General features: G+C 48.7%; 1 protein-coding gene across 7 annotated transcripts in view; it reads right to left on the bottom strand.

Annotated features, from left to right (window-relative positions):
• Positions 1–7641, bottom strand: part of OTUB1 (OTU deubiquitinase, ubiquitin aldehyde binding 1) — a 70999-nt gene extending 63358 nt beyond the window's left edge. For 5 of the 7 annotated variants that reach the window (XM_084824848.1, XM_084824850.1, XM_084824845.1 and 2 more), the window contains exons 1-2: positions 6773–6851; positions 1828–1889 (exon numbers count right to left, since the gene is read on the bottom strand). In XM_084824848.1, the coding sequence (XP_084680974.1) occupies positions 1828–1889; positions 6773–6827 (117 nt within the window). In that variant the 5' untranslated portion in view covers positions 6828–6851. Of the gene's footprint in view, positions 1–1827; positions 1890–6772; positions 6852–6985; positions 7312–7560 lie in introns of those variants that run through there. The other 2 variants (XM_084824851.1, XM_084824852.1) reach the window with 2 other exon arrangements.
• Positions 7642–17467: the final 9826 nt, after the last annotated feature.

Raw genomic sequence — 17467 nt, 5'->3', positions numbered from 1 at the left:
GAAAAGTGGCGTCTTGCTGGGCAGAAAGGGGAGGAGACCGGACAGGCCACAATGCGAGTTATCCTGAGCCTCTTCCAACCTCCTTTCCTCCCCATTCAAAACGCCCTCGCTAGACAGGCTAAAAAGCCCATCCAGCAAAATCTGCAGGGCAGGAGGGTGGGAAGGCGAATGACTGGATGCCTTCGGGTTTGGGGGCTTCCAGTCCCCTAGGACCCAATCGATAGGGCTGCACCCATAGTCTCTGAATACAGACCGCTCTACCGAACACGTTGAGCTGAAGCCTGCTTTTCCATGGAAAACAGTGAACCAGGAGCAAAACTAGAGAACTTTTAAGATCAAGCATTACAAATATGACCCAATGCATATAATTTATTACTGCTCAAATTATAGATTCGGGTGCAATCCTATGCATGTTTAGACACAAAGAAGTCCTACAACTCCCAGCATTCCCCAGCCAGCCATGCTGGCTGAGGAATGCTGGGAGTTGTAGGATGTTTTTCAGTCTAAACATGCATAGGATTGTTCCCTAAGTGAACCCAAACAGCAAGGACATTCATTTTCCCATCAAAGAGAAACTGTGTTCCAACTAGTAAGTACCAGTCCCTGTTGCTGGAGAGTTCTGGGATCACGTTTCAAGGAAGTAATCAAATAGAAACCCTTAATTTCACATTTGCTCTCCTAAACTTACACATAAAATGATATATACCTTGGAGAAAGTGGAGGAGAGATTTTTCTCCCTCTCACATAATGCTAGAATTTGAAGAGGTCACCCCATGAAGCTGAACAGAATGATTCAGGAGAGGAAAAAGGACGGACTTCTTCACACAGCACAGAGTCAAACCGTGGAATTCGCTACCTCAGGACATAGTGATGGCTACCAGCTTGGACATATTTAAAAGGAGATTACATTCATGGCTATCAATAGCTACACATCATGAGGACTATTATCCAATATGCCTCTGAAGACTAGTTGCTGGGAACATGAGTGAAAACTGATATTGCACTCAAGTCCTGCTTGTGAGCTTCCTGGAGCATCTGGTTGGCCACTGTGGGAACAGAATGCTGGACTAGATAAGCATGACCCAGCATGGATCTTCTTCTTCAACAGTGAAAAAGGCAGAGCCAAAGATTCTGGACTACACACTTGGGCTCAATTTCGTGGCAAACAAATATGATTCAGCTGTTAAAGCAACCAGCCCTGGGCACGCTTGTTCAGGAAACGTGAAATAGGAAGGTGGAAATTTGATTTAAATTACTAATTTAAGATCAGCCCTTCATCTTAGTGGCTTGAATCAATCCATTGTCCCTGCTTGCAACATGAGAACGGGCCATCCCAGGTGCAACGGCACAGGCAGAGCTTGGGAAATTGCCTCACATGCAACACTTTTAGAGGGCAGTCAGTCCCACAGTTATCAAGTATTGAGAAATCAAAGAATGCCCACCCACGTGAGAACCAGCCCTTCATTTCAGGCAGGGATAGCCCAGGGGACACAGGGATCGCCACATTACGAAGATATGGGCTTTCTGGAAGGGTAGGCAACTCTGGGCCCTGCAGATGTTTCGGTCTATACTTCCCATGATTCCTGACCCCTGGCCATGCTGACTGGAGCTCATGGGAGTTGCAGTCCAAAACATCTGGAGGGCACCAAGTTGCTTACCTGTCCTAGGATGGAACAATGGAGGCAGTACAATGAATTCTGGAGCATCTGTATACTTGGTCAGAATCTTTAGGCAAATTAAAATAAATAGGTGCAGTTTTGATGGTTCCTTGCTAGTCTCATGCAGCAGCAGACATGCAGACCAACCTCTGCATTTCCCAGCGCTCACCTCCTGCTGAATTCGATCCTGCTGGGCCATTATGGCTTCATCGTAGGCCAAGCAATTCACTCCTGAAAGAGAAGAGAACAATGCTGTTGAGAGAAACGTCCCGTTGCACCAGCTTGATCTTGACATTATTTACAATGGTCTCCCAGCACTAAAACCTAGGGATAAACTTGCTCTTCTAGACAAAATGAAACTTAGCTTCTTAGTCCATAAGGCTTGAAAAATATAGTGGCAGCAAAACCAGAGGATCAGAAACAAGGCAGCAAATGACAATTTTAAAAAGCAGGCGCAAATCCATTAGTTTTCAGCTCTAATTGATTTTGAAATATGTAAAGCATTCTTAATTTTATTGTTCAATATAGAGCTTCTTTCATCATACAGAGCACTTTACAATCATGAACACATCATCTCATATATGCTTTAAACCTTTGAAGGCCACCATTTCGAAAATGAAAAACACAGCTTAATCATCAATTCCCAAGCTTGGCCTCGCCAAAAAAGGGAAAAAAAGAAAAAGAAAGCGACGCCAGTTATATTTGAGGACATTGAATAAGTCGCACCTCTGCTGCAGCGCTTGTGCCTGCAGCCACGTTTAGGGCACTGAGCCCCCCATGCTGAACAAGCGTCCCACCCCCGCTGTATTAGCATGACAAGCTGCGCTGGGTACAATGCTTTTGTAACAACGGACACTGCTGCCCTTTTACAGCAGGGCTCCAGGGGAGGATCCATCTGAAGATCCGGACTTGGCTACTGCAGAAACCAAGCACACATATGCGCACCATGCACACAGAAACACAGCCCGCATGCAAGTGTTTTTGCTTTGCAACACAGACCAACGCCGGTTCTCGCACACTTCCTCTGGCATCATTCGCTCACGGCAGCTGCCAACGCTGCAGAAAACCGAGAAACCTGACCTGGGGCCGTTCCATATCATACATCATCAGCAGAGAGGTGTCCTGAAGCCCAGCCTGCTGGGATGCTACCGCAGTGAGGCAGGAACAGACAACTGCAACTTCCTCTCCTGCAGTTAGGACTGTAGGCTGCACCCCGCACACACAAACACACACTTCCCTCCCTCCCAGGGAACAGAAGGGTGGAGAAATTGAACCTACTCCACCCGGGACTTCCCTCCACAACTGGACCGGCCAACACTCAGCCCAGATTCTTGGCTAAAGATGCATTAAAGTATCCTCAAAGCACAGGAGTTACGTGCAAGACTCCTTTAAGAAAGGGGGGATGACAATGTATTTTAGCATGAAACTAGGTCAGACACAGTTGACACCGCAATGCCAGGTGGCAGTCCAATATAGTAGCAGGGAAGAATAGCCAAATATTTCTAGTGCAGGTTTCCCCAACCTTGTGCCCTCTAAATGTGTTGGACTACAACTCCCCTCATAATGGGAGTTGTAGTCCAAGACATCTAGATGGCACCAAGTTCAAGTTGAGGAAGGCTGATCTAGGGCCTGAAAAAGGCTTGCTACTCCTTGATGGGCAGGAGCCTCTGAGACCCAGGAGGAAGAAGCTGGGAGGTTCAAGGCCTTTTTCCACACGCACACAGAGCTTTTAGCAGGCAACATTCCGGTTTTTATTTACAGTCAGTGAGGCACAAACAGAATAAAGAAACAAAGCAGCCCACAACACAGGCACATCCACACCAGTAGAAAGCCCCCTCTCCCAAAACCACCACTTAGGGTTGCAAACCTTTTTACTGGCCCCTACTCAGGCACTTTCAAATGCATCCCTGACAGAAAGAGATTTTGCAGGTGAAGCTTTTCCTAGCACAGAGATAAAAAATGATGGGGAAAGCTGGGGTTGCTTAATTTCTGAGTATTAGGGCCACTTAGAAGCACAGGAGCAGGGCTATTAAAAGGTTGGCAACCAGCCCCAGGCTTAACTGCCAGTTCAGGCACTTTACACAAAATATATTAAAATGCAATCAAATCAAAATTCCGCTTTTAAAGATGGGAAAGGCAGGTACACTAAACAGGGAGGGGGCAGGGGGGGAGAAACATCAAAAGGAACCATAAAAGCAACTGGAGGATAAAGAGGAAAGTTTATTACTGGGAGAGGGAGCATCACTCTGGGAGACTACTGCAGAAAAGGCAGCATCAAGTTAAACGTGGTGCCCGTTAGCTGGCAGTGCCTGAAAGTAGCCAACACCGTGGAACTCCTTTCCTGTTGACATGAGCCTAGCTCCTTCTGTGCAGGCATTCGGGTAGGCAGTAAATACCTTTCTGTTTCAAGCTACCTTCAATTGAATCTGTGATTGGCTGTGTGGTACAAGTGGCTAAAGAACACTTTAAATAAAAAGTAAGTAAAATCCATCAGGCTGGGATTCCATCAGATGCTCTCAAACACAGCAGCCTGTGTATTTCATTAGTTGTGTGCATGTTTGTTTGTTTTTAAAGACACTGGAATGTCTCCATACAGCAGAGGAGGCTGGGATGCCAATGTGATGCCAATTTAGTTCAACACAAGGCACCAATTCTTCATTAGGTCCTTTGTCAGTGCCCCATCGCCGCCACCATACAAATGTATTCTACCATACTGTGCAAGTACTTAACATTGCAAACGGGACATTGTTACCCTAGAGACAACAGTTGCACACATTAAAGAGTGCTCGGCACAGAAGGATCACACACACTAGGTGGAAGTATACACAACTCTGAAAGTCTCTCTACTCACTGGGACACGTTCTCCACTGGGAAAGAGGTATTCCTGAGCCAGCAACACAAGAGAGAACCCTTCCCCTAGAGTAGCAAAGGGAACACAGGAAGGGGCAGTACAAAGTGGGACAAAGTATGCTCATGGACAAAAGGAGCCCTCTTTTGCAGGGGAATGTTAGCTGGAACTTTCCCCTAGATCATCTTCGGAAAAAGGCAGGAGGAAAGTTTAGAGGTCTTCAACAGAGGGGCAGTTGTTGTTTTAACTGCTGGAATCTGGTGATGCAAGATCCATGGATCAGAGCGTGGTGAGAAATTACAAGGGTTGCTGCAGTTTTAATGGAGTATGTGCATGCATGTAGAGGGGTTAAGTCAGAGCCTGCCCAACTCAGGATGGAAAGTTGGATGGAGGAGGCAGAGCCCGCCCAGGGATTTTAAAAAAAGGTTAGTGGGGTGGGGTTTATTTGTTGGTCAGATTGCCATCCATCAGTGGCTGGTGCGGCAGAAAATAAGCAGGTAAAGCTTTTCCTGGAATGGAGCTAAAGTGTTGGGGGGGGGGGGGCTTCGTCTCCAACATTTCTGCTTACATCAGGCTGCTGTTAAAGGCACAGAAGAAAGGCTGGGGGGCGGGGGGAGAGAGATAGGCTGCAGCCCTATTGGGAAAAAATTGGTGGAGTGTGTACCCTGTCTCTGTTGCCCTCTCCATTGTCAAAACGTAGACTGTAAGTTCTAGAGGACCACAGACCTCTATTTTCTTTATTAAAAACTTGTCTAGCACTATGAACATCAACAAATTACATGAAGGTGGTCATGCTAGTCTTGATTTTTTTTTAAACAGACTAAAGGGGAGGGGAGAGTCCAGAAGCCAGCAAGTTTGATTCTATTTGTCCAGGGCTCAATCAAGACCAGGATTATCTGTCACTAACAGTGGTAAATTAGTGTAACAAAACTAAGAAGACTAGTGATTGCATGATTATGAATGGTCAACTTGTATTTCAGCTTTACAAAGAAACATCGCAAACTATTCCCATCACATTTCACGGCTATTTGACTCCACCGTTTACAATTTTTATTCATTCACATTTACCCATTTGCCAATTGAGGATAACACTTCATGTCAACGTGTCAACACTAAGCATTGTGCACAATAAATATTCAAGGTCCTTTGTTGATTTTGCTGGAACAAATCCACATGGCCACATCTGATGAAGTAGGTAACCACCTACGAAAGCTCTGGCTTTTTCAATTAACATTTTTGGCTAGTCTTACTGGTGCAACTGATCTCTCGCACAGCACACTCCCACATATGTCTCGTCAGAAGCCAGTCCCGCTATGTTCAGTGGGGGCTGCCTCCCTCGAAAGTTTGTTTAGGACATCTAGCCTTAATGTGTGCATGGATGGCAATGGAACCATGACAAATACACCTCCCAGCACAATCCTAAGCACTCAAAGAATAACACCCGCTCAGTTCAACGGTCCACATCCTCTCAGGACAATCCTAACCTCCAGCTTTTTCAATTAAACTCACTTTTGGTTAGCCTTACTGGTGCAACTGGACTCTCACACTGCAAAATCCTATGCACACTCCCTCAGTGGTCAGCCCCACTATTTTCAGCGGGGCTCACCACTAGGAAAGTTTGCCTCGGATGGCAAACTTCACGCGTCCTGCATTCTTTGAATGCGTATATGCACCGAGGGCGCTGTTGTTGTTGTTGTTATTGTTATTATTATTATTATTAATAAAGACGACGACGACGACGGATGAGAGAGGGATGTGAGGGAACATCGTCCGGCGCGGAAAGGGGGGGCCTGTCTGCACTGGGGGGCTCAGGAGCCGCGTTGTTTTTAAATCCTCGAAGCGGAGGCGCCCCCTTTCCTTCAGGGCGCCTTCCTGGGGGGGCGGATGGGGGGGCCGCTTCCGTGGAGGCCTGGATGGGGGGGCGGGCCGGGCCGGGCCTTCGCCGCCGCCTCCCCAGGGGGCGGCGGAGGGCGCGGCCAGCGAGGGCCGGGGGCGTCTCCACGGCGGCAGGGGGCGCAGGGCCGGGCCCGCTGGGAGGCGCGCGGGCGCCGTTGCCAAGGAGACCGCGCGGCCCGGCAGGCGGGGGCGGGCGGGGCCGGGGGCGCGTTCCCTCCTGCCCGGGCGAGGGGGCCGGTGGGGCGAGGGGGCCGTTCCCATGGAGACTAACGGCTCCCGGCCGGGGGCGGGGGTCGCCACGGAGACAGAACCCGGCGCGCGCGCGCCCCGCCCCCCCCCACCCACCGCCAGGGCCGCGCCCCGCCGTTACCATCCGTGTCCCCGCCGAGGGGCTCCGGCTGCTGCTGAGGCTCTTCCGCCGCCATCTTCGCGCTCGCGACTCCGCGGGGAAGCGCTTCCGGGTTGCGGCCGGGCGCGCCGGAAGCGCATTGGTCCCCCCCTCTCGCCCCCCTAGCAACCGCTCTCCCCCTCCTTAGCAACTGCGCTCCCCCACCCCTCCACGTACACACACACACACACTCACACACATGCGGGGGGGGGCCGCTCGCCTTCGCCCGCCCGCCGCCCCCCCAAAACGCGGCCCGCAGCGTCACCCCGCCGGCTGTGGCGTCACCACAACGCGGGCAGCACGTGCGCGGGGCCGTGACGTCACCGCCTCGGCCGGAGCCTCGCCTCCGTCGCTCCGCGGCCTGCGCAGCGCAGCGCAGCGCTCCGCTCTTCCGGCTGGGCTGCGATAAAGGCGCGCTTGCACGGCTGGCTGGCTGGCTGTGCGGGGCAGCAGGGGAAGCGGAAGGGCCCGCGGGAAGGGCGCCTCCACCGCGGCATACAGGCGCTCCCGCTCCCCAAAGGGCCGACGCTCTTCCGCAGGCTGGATTTCCCCGCCGAACGGCCCACGTGAAGAAGCGTCCCCCGGAACCCAGAAGCTTGCGCATTATTCCGCGAGGCGCGTTCTCCCTCCCCTCGGGGGGCGTGGCAGTTCGTAATGAAAAGGCTGTAAAAAGGCTCGGGGGCCAGTAGGGCGCACGACCGATAATGCTGCCCTCGTAGTGCCGATGTCATCCCTACGCCAGGTCACTTGTTTTCATGTGACAAAAATACCGCGGTGGGATCAGGTGCCTGTTTCTTCCACGTTGCCGCAAAGAACAAAGAACCTCAATGGCAAATGCCCCTTGCTGTTCTAAGAAGAAATACAGATGTGGTCATTCTATGCTCGACAGGGCAGCAGGGATGGAGTATACACCAATTCCTGTGGAGCGGTGGCGAACACAAATACTCCCACGGAACTTGAGGGAACTGTTGGCCAAAACTTGCTGAAACATTACATTCTGTACCGTTCCGAAACTCGCATCACCGGTTTTCTTTGTTAGATCAACTCCCAAACAGAAATGGCTTTAAATCAGAACGGAAAATTTTTTCGGTCCATTTTCTTTTCTGAAGTTTAAACCAGTGAAAGAGTTAGCGTGCTCACTGGAAGGACAGATACTGAAGCTGAAGCTCAAATATTTTGGCCACCTAATGCGAAGAGAAAACTCCCTGGAAAAGACCCTGATGCTGGGAAAGATTGAAGGCAAAAGGAGAAGGGGACGGCAGAGGATGAGATGGCTACATAGCATCACCGATGCAATGAATATGAACTTGAGCACACTCTGGGAGAGTGCGCAGGACAGGAAGGCCTGGCGTGCTCTGGTCCATGGGGTCACGAAGAGTCGGACACGACTGAACGACTGAACAACAACAAATTTGTAATAGACAGTAACATGACCACAATTTCCCCATTGTTAATTGCGGGGAGCTGGCTTCACCCTTCACTTGGGTATCTCACTATTAACATCCACCAGCTGTGGGGACAACAATCCCACCTATGGGGTTTCTTTCTGTTTTTAGCAATTTTTATATTTCAGGGCCTAAGGAATTCCCTGCCACTATAACTTAAGAGTTCCACAGGGCAAGCCTTTTCTGCTGCCACTGAAAAATGCCTTTTAGTATATTGCATGCTGAGAGTCACGTAGGAAAGAGGACGGTGGCTGATTATCTTACTGGCTGATTAACTTACTGCACATGAGTCACAATGCCTATCAGCACCCTTGTCTCTGAAAACCGGAAAAAAACCCTGTAAGGAAGTTTCTCCCCCTTGTTGACTTGTTTGTATACACACCAAAGTCACCTATTGTTCTGGGTTCAGTCCAGAGGGCCCATGTTAGTCACTCCTGACTGCACCACATCTTGGTGTCTTAAGCAATAAACATTCGCTCAAACCTACAATATTTTGAAGCATTGTTCTTCAAGAGGGAAAGGAGTTTTTCCTCTAACACGACCAATTCTCTTAGAATACTTTAAAACAGAGGTGCAGAACCTCAAGCCAGGAAGCTAAATCCAGCCCTCCAGGGATCAAAATCCGGCCCTCCAAGGTTCCCCAGAAGGCCACCCCCTTTCCCCTAACCAACAGTCTTTTCGTAGTTTCCCAGCTTTTGTGCACCCCCATTCTAAAAGACTGAAATATCTCTCCTAAGGCTTTTATTACAGGCAATAAGAGCTTTAAGCTAAAATATGCTGACATTTTTAGCCACACCCCTTTACCTTTAGCCCCACCACCATTGGAATGGGCCCCCTGAGAGCTTTTCCAAAATGGGATTCAGCCTTTGGGTTGAGGGGGTTCTGCACTCCTGCATTACAAGCCTCCTAGTAGTTTGGTATAAGAAGCTTCAGCATGAGGTGGGCACCGATACTAGAGTCAAGTCTGAACTGTTAAACGAGCTGATTTATTAAAGGGATACTTTGTACGTAAGATAATACTGATATTTACTTTGGGGTTTAAAAAAATGCTTACCGAAGATTCTTAAAGACTGAAAGACACTGTTGCTGATACAAGCCTTTTAGGGTGCAATCCTATCCATGTTTAGACAGAAAAACACCCTACAACTCCCAGCCATGCTGGCTGGGGCATGCTGGAAGGTGTAGGATGTTTTTCTGTCTAAACATGCATAGGATTGCACCCTTAATTACTTTTTTTTTTTTTACCTGAAGCCAAATTCCCTAAACCTCCACCCCAGCCAAATTCAGACACAGCCAGGTCCAACTCTTGGGTACAGTTTTTCTCTGATGCCAAAGGTCCTCCTAGCGTACTTACTATTGGCTGCTTGGATAGTTTATCTGGTTTTAATGCCTACTTGTGTAACTTTCTTTTGGTAAGATCTGTACATAGGGCTGCCTCCTAGAATAACATAGGCTCTTGCTCACTACTCCTGATCTTCACCAGCAACATATGGTTATCACACAATGAACAGCTTAATATTCCAGGATCAGCTATCCACCTTCTCAGTCCTTCTGTCATACCATACCAACTAACCAACCAACTCTAACTCAGGGGTGCAGAACAGCTGCTGATGGGAGATGAGATCTTTTCCCTACAGAGGAGAAAAGGCAGGGCCTGGGAAGGGAGCTGCTGAGTGATTCAGGCCTGCTTATTTGTGAGTAGACATGCAGCAGCTTGGTATTTGAGATGCTATTTGAAAGTGCCACTGAGTGATCCAAGCCTGCTTACTTCCGAATACGCTTAAAATTGATAATAATCATTTTAGCCCCTCCTACAGATGGAATGCTACTCCCAAGACCTTTCCCAGATTGGAATTTGGCCCTCAGGCGGAAAAAGTTTCCCCACTCCTTTTCTAAGGCATTAACCACCTTTCCCGATTTAATGAGCCACTCCTCTACTTCTTCAACATTTATAAATATGCTGAACGACACACCGAGCCCAGGACAGAATCCTGCTGCACTACACGGTTTTTCCACCTTAGAGGGAAACGTCGATGAACACTGTTTAGATATATGTCAGCCAAATATAAATTCACCTAACAGCTCTGTCTGGATTCACACAACATGCTAAGCCACCATGCGGATAAGGGGATAAGAACAACCCATGACAAGAGTGGGCTTGCCGTGGCTTGTTCTCCACCTCAGTCCTCTAGCCACAGGCTTTTTTGCCACTCTTGCCAAGCAGCTCTGTAGCAACCCACACTAAGAGCGCCCTCTTGAGTTTGGACAACATGACAAGCCACCGTGGGTATGAACAACCCTACAACAAGCCAGGGATTCTCACTGGTTCAAGAAAGATAAGCCACCCTGCGGAAAACGTGCTGGGTTCAGACAACACGACAACCCACCATGGCTGGCTGCCCGTGTTTGGTGAACCGAGTCAAATGTGTAGCCCACATTATACCAACTTAATAAATATATTGCAGGGGACCTTGTGGACAAGCTAGGATATGAGACAATCCTACCATTACGTGAACGTAGGGCTGGTTGATACCCAGAGAGCACTTGGGCCTTCGCTGTGATGGTATCCCATTTATGGAACTCTCTTCTCTGCATGGCTCTCCTGACACCTATGTTATCTTTTAAGGCCCAGGCTTTTAATAGCTGACATTTTAAAACTGGTTTTAGTCTGCAATCTAATTTGGTTTTTATTCTGCTGTTCATCATGTTTTTGTGAGACATTCGATTCTCATAGTAGGTCAGCCTGATCATTGTCATTGAACTGTGGTATATGAGCCTAATGAGACTGCAGTATAAAGACGAACCCTTAATTCTCTCACCGCAACAACAAAAGGGAGAGAGAAGGTTAAACAAAACGCCGAAAGAAGTTTCACATCCTTTATTACAAATGTAAGTGTTAAAGCTCAAGACAAACGGAGGGAGGATTATTTTACAGCAGAAGTCATATCCATCCCCAACTTAATACTTCTTGCCAGCATGAGAGTTTGTGCCGTTAGGGTTAGAACCATTTCTCTACGTTTTTCTTTTCTTGGTTTCGCCCCCTAATTTTTTCATTTTTATTTTTTTTTTAAGAAGAGCAAGATGCAAAGTATGGTACAGGGAGGAGACAACAGCAACCTGGTAGACATAAGAAACACAGTCCAGCTGATGCTCCCAAATGTGGCAAAACATCCGAGCAGCAGTCTCTGGATAAGCCAACCATTGTTATCACAACGAGGATAATGCTTGCTTCATGAATGGATAGATTGCACCACAGCCTGTCACAGAACAGAACTACAAGAGAAAGATGGCAACAGTTTAGCAGGAGACACTCTGCAGAATTCTCTCACACACACATACAGCTTTCTAACAGCGGTCCCTTTTCAGAAAGCAGACATTCCTTAAGAACAATCTCCAGCTTACTTAATTTTAAGTTTTTCATCTAGTACCTGCGGCCCAGTTTCAAAAGCCCTCTGTAAGCAATTGGCTCACGTCTCTGGTAAGAGTGCGCTGCCTCTTCCCCAGCAGCCCACTCTGCGAGGAAGGAGAAAGAAAGAGCGGGTGGCTGAAAGAAAGAAAAAGGGGGGGTGGCAGAGAGAGAGAGAGAGAGAGAGAGAGAGAAAGAAAGGGGGGGTGGCAGAGAGAGAGAGAGAAAGAAAGGGGGGTGGCAGAGAGAGAGAGAGAGAGAAAGAAAGGGGGGTGGCAGAGAGAGAGAGAGAGAGAAAGAAAGGGGGGTGGCAGAGAGAGAGAGAGAGAGAAAGAAAGGGGGGGTGGCAGAGAGAGAGAGAGAGAAAGGGGGGGTGGCAGAGAGAGAGAGAGAGAAAGGGGGGGTGGCAGAGAGAGAGAGAGAGAAAGGGGGGTGGCAGAGAGAGAGAGAGAAAGAAAGGGGGGGTGGCAGAGAGAGAGAGAGAGAAAGAAGGGGGTGGCAGAGAGAGAGAGAGAGAGAAAGGGGGGGTGGCAGAGAGAGAGAGAGAGAGAAGGGGGGGTGGCAGAGAGAGAGAGAGAGAGAAGGGGGGGTGGCAGAGAGAGAGAGAGAGAGAAGGGGGGGTGGCAGAGAGAGAGAGAGAGAGAAAGGGGGGGTGGCAGAGAGAGAGAGAGAGAGAGAAAGGGGGGGTGGCAGAGAGAGAGAGAGAGAGAGAAAGGGGGGGTGGCAGAGAGAGAGAGAAAGGGGGGGTGGCAGAGAAAGAGAGAGAGAAAGGGGGGTGGCAGAGAGAGAGAGAGAGAAAGAAAGGGGGGGTGGCAAAGAGAGAGAGAGAGAAAGAAAGGGGGGGTGGCAAAGAGAGAGAGAGAGAGAGAGAAAGGGGGGGTGGCAGAGAGAGAGAAAAAAAAAGGGTGGCAGAGAGAGAGAGAAAAAAAGGGGTGGCAGAGAGAGAGAGAAAGAAAAAAAGGGGGTGGCAGAGAGAGAGAGAGAAAAGGGGGGGTGGCAGAGAGAGAGAGAGAGAAAAGGGGGGGTGGCAGAGAGAGAGAGAAAAGGGGGTGGCAAAAAGGGGAGAGAGAGAGAGAGAGAAAAGAGGGTGTAACCCCACCCACTTTTGGCTCTAACTCCAGTCACTGCTGGCTTCAGCTCCACCCACTGCTGACATACAGCTCTCAACAGATGGCCCCTGAGGGAATGTGGCCTTCAACATCCATTTTACCCTCACAACATCCCTGCGAGGTAGGCTAGGGTGAGAAATGGTGACAGGCCACAATCACCTGGTGAGCTCCACAGCCAAGGGGGGACTTGAACTCAGGTCTCTGCAGTCTGAGTCCAACACACTAACCACTACTAAAGGGGGTGGCAACCAGGTGCCCTCCAGGTGTTTTGGACTATAGCTCCCATAAGCCCCAGACAGCATGGCCAGTGGTAAGGGCTTGTGGGAATTGTAGTCCAACGTCTGGAGAGCACCAAGTTGCCTACTCCTGCACTCATAAGTAGGAAACAGCTGCAGCCATGTCTACCAGGCACCTCTTCCTAATCTGTCTGCAATATGTGGTTAAAGAGACATGGTCCTAAACAGTATGCAGATTAACAGCTGGCCCACGGGTCACAGTGCTTTGCTGCCCTGATCGTCCCATCACCAGATCAGTTTCTTGTTCCAATACTAAATCATTTGTGGCTTGCCCTTTTGATTTACTGCTGTTACTTCATTAAAAAAAATGACAAAGTCAATTACAATTCATCACAACCATTCACCCCATGCCAATAATTTGACCCGCAACATCCGATGCTGGGGGAAACGTATGAAGCAGCTCAATATCTGCCATTTTCCAAAAGGCATGAACGCCCATTTTTGCTTCACGAAACAGATAAGGCGGCTCAGGGTTTTCCTTCCCCCCTCCAAAAAATGATTTTAACAACGTTCCGATCTGTGTTAATTGGTTTTGCAACAGATCAGAGCCTTCATTAGCACTCATTAATTTGCTTATTCACAGCCAACTCGAAGCCGTGCAAAATGGTTTTTTTTTTCTTCATATTAACCGGGGGGTCAGACGAAACTAATGCAGAGTTATCTGTAATTAGTAAACATTTATTCAGATTGTCATGCTCATACCCTTTTCCCATCCCCACCTCCCATCACTTTGTACATAAATTGGTTGTTTACCATTTGTTTTTAGGCAATCTGTTTTAAAGCAACACTCGAGTGAAAAATGGAAGTAAGGATGAAAGATACGTGCAAACACCATGTAAGTGTTGCTATTAAGGTCAGATAAATTATTAATCTGCATTAGATCTAAAAGATTTTTAAAATCCTGCCTCTTTAGTATCACAGCAAACATGTAACCAAACATAATAATTAAGCGGGGTGGGAGACTTCTTTACAAGGACACTTAGGGAAACTGACATTTCAAGACAAAGATCAATACAGCAGTTACTCCATAGGCACTGAGCAATTTTTAAAAAATTGAAAAGTCACTCATCTGGAGAAGAAAACCTCTAGAAAATCCAGTGAAGGTTTTTTTGCAAGGGTGTTGATGGCAACTGGGTGTTTCTCAATGGAAAAAAAATGCTGAATTTTTTTTGCAATCTAGGTTGCCAGAATTTTATACCCCACAGTTTGCCCATCATCTTGGGATACGGCCGCTGTCTGCAGAATGGTTATAAAGCAGACATGTGCACCCCGAAGAAAGTTTTGCGCTGCCCGAAATCAAACACCTACACAACCAGGACATTGTCGTTGTCAGGGCTGGTGTCAAGGGTAGCATGCTTGGGCACTTATCGAGTGGCCATATCCCAGTGGGGGGCCCACTGACAAGACCCCCCTGGACTTCCCACTCCTCTCCACCCTTGCAGCCTGCTTGTTCACCTGCCTCCCACACCAGCACTGGTGAGGAGGAGCAGGAGATGCCACGGCCTGCTTGCTTCCTGGCTCTGCGCCTGCCAAGCAAGCGAGCGAGAAGGAGGAGGAGGAAAAGCCGCTGGGGACCACGGCGGGGAGGTGGACTCACTGAGGCAGGGGGCCCATTGGGCGCGTCTTGCCCAAGGGCGCTCCAAGACTTGGAGCCAGCTCATTACACTTTGTAGAGCTGATCCACTGAAGTCTACGACTCTTCCCCCGTTCCATTTTAAGACGGACCATGCAGACTCCTTGGCTCCAACATCGAGTCAGCCATTTCCCCCTCCTCTCCCCGGCTGCCGGGGTCAAGCTTCCTGTTGTACATCTTGCCGGATGAAGAGATCTGAAGGTCTCAAAGGCTTGAGCACAATTTTGTATGTAGTTGGCTGGTCCCAATAAAGGTATTGCATGGCTGTGGATTTTGGGAATTAAAATACAGCACGTTGCAACAAAGCCACTCCGCCCTGCCCCAGGGGCCAAATCTGACCCGCTCCAGGGGCCCAGGCGGCCATGCCCCCTGCCCCTGGCCCCACTGCCTTTACCCCAACCGACCGTTCCTGGCTTTTGTGCAGTTTTCCCCCATCCAAAAAGGTTGAAATGCTTCCCCTAAGGCTTAGCTACCGGCAATAACAGCTTTGCGCTCAAATGTGCTGGTATTTTTGTCCCTGCCACTTTTGCCTTCAGCCCCGTCCACCACTGGAACGCAGCCCCCCGAGAGTGTGTCTGAAATGCAATTCAGCCCTCAGGCTGAAAGGGCTTCAACATCCCTGCACCAGGAGGGTTACAGTAATTCGCCCCGCCCTCTCCTCTGGCGAGTGAATCGTGAATGAGGCGATCATAGGGCTTTTACATTTTGAGATACAGACCCTGGGGCAGACACAGATGCTAACGCTGTCCCCATATGTACTCTGGCAACACTATTATAGGACCTAATAATGGCATCCACATCATCAGAGGTTCATACATATGCTCATCTTCCAGTGTGATATATGCCATTATTTGTCAGCAATGCTCTACTGCAGGGGTGGGCTGAAAGTAAATCTCCAGATGTTTTGGACTTTAACTCCCAGCATTCTTGACCATTGGTCACAATGGCAGGGCCTTCTAAAACATCTGGAGATCTACCCCCTGTACTGCATTCTACGTAGGACCAAAAGGCCAGTCTCTTTGCAAAAGAATAAAAGTCACAAATGTGACATCAGGAGGGGCAACCATGAGAAAGCAGTAGGGGAACATTTCAACTTCCCAGGACAGTGTGAATGAGCTTAAGGTGGCCATCCTTGAACAAAGGAACTTCAAAGGCAGATATCAACACAAACTTGCTGAAGTACAATTCATCTAGAGATTCAAATCTAGTTCCTGAAGCTTGAATAAAGACAAGTTTTTTAAAATATATATATCACATGACATATGTTATTTGGCTCACTGTTGCAATGATATCTGTGACCCATTAAGATAATCAGCACTGTCTGTACTTTTTGCATTTCAATTTCTTCTGACAACAGAGTTTACATTCTCCCTACCCCAGTATATGTATATACCGGCCAATTTGAGGTTAATAGTTCATGCATCTGGTGAAGTGGGACAGTGTCTGTGAAAGCTTACCCTGAAATAAGTGAATTAGCCTTTAAGGTGCCACAGGAAACTGGCGTTTTACTATGGTTTCTGAGGGATTAGTTCAAATTCAAAAGGTGTGGAGAAAGAGGGAATCAAGCTAGCCTCTCTGAAGGAAGAAGGCTTGAAGGAAGAAGGCTTGCTCTGCCATCAACTGTGCTAAAGAACTGGAGCAAAGAATCCAAATTAAAAACAGGGCTGGGGGAACAGAAGGTGGAATTTGATTCTTCTTTTTTAGTCCATGGCCACTGCAGTCGCTGACAGAATGGACAGCCATTTTCCCCTAATTGATGCGACCCCCACTTCACGCAGTCAATTTAAAATGATACACTTACTGGATTTCAGCTGCCTGGAGAAGAGTCTTTGCATTCAGGAGTAAGCACCGCCGGTTCAGTAGAACTTACTTCCAGGTAAGTATGAATAGGACTGCAGACAAAAACTCCAGTATTAGAGGCAGTCTGCCTAGGTACACCAGTTGCTGGGGAACATGGGGGAGAGGGTGCTGTTGCACTCCTTTTATTTATTATTTTATTTATTATTAAATTTATTAATCGCCCATCTGGCTGGTCACCCAGCCACTCTGGGCAATGTACAACATACCATAAAACAATTTAAAACAATAAAATTCTACCATAATTTTTTTTTTAAAATACCCTAACCCACCCCAAATGCCTGCCTGAACAACCACGTTTTTAATACATGGCGGAAGCTCATTAAAGAGGGGGCATGGCGGAGTTCCCTAGGGAGGGAGTTCCACAGAGTGGGGGCCACCACAGAAAAGGCCCTCTCCCTTGTCCCCACCAGTCTAGCTGTCCTGGCTGATGGGATAGAGAGAAGGCCATCCGAGGCTGATCTTGTTAAGCGGCCTGTCTGGTGTTGCTGGAGGTGCTCCTTAAGATAGGCTGGGCCGGAACCATATAGGGTTTTAAAGGTCAAAACCAACACCTTGAATTTGGCCCGGAAAACAACTGGTAACCAGTGCAACTCCTTCAGCACTGGAGTGATGTGATCTCGCCGGCGGCTGCCTTTAATCAGGCGAGCCGCCGCGTTCTGTACCAGCTGCAGCTTCCGAACCGTCGTCAAGGGTAACCCCACGTAGAGCACATTACAGTAGTCTAAACGAGAGGAGACCAGGGCATGTACTACCGAAGGGGGCAGATGGTCGGGAAGGAAGGGACGCAGCCGCCATATCAGATGGAGTTGATACAGCGCTGTCTGGCTCACAGCTGACACCTGAGCCTCCATGGACAGCTGGGAGTCCAAAATGACCCCCAGGCTGTGGACCTGGTCTTTCAAGGGTAGCCGTACCCCATTCAACACCA

The sequence above is a fragment of the Heloderma suspectum genome, chromosome 17 (genome assembly GCF_057233095.1).
Source record: "Heloderma suspectum isolate Gila_16-S chromosome 17, 16-S_ref, whole genome shotgun sequence".
Lineage (NCBI taxonomy): Eukaryota > Metazoa > Chordata > Lepidosauria > Squamata > Helodermatidae > Heloderma > Heloderma suspectum.
Note: the sequence above shows the minus strand (reverse complement) of the source record. Positions and strands in the feature narration are given on the sequence as shown.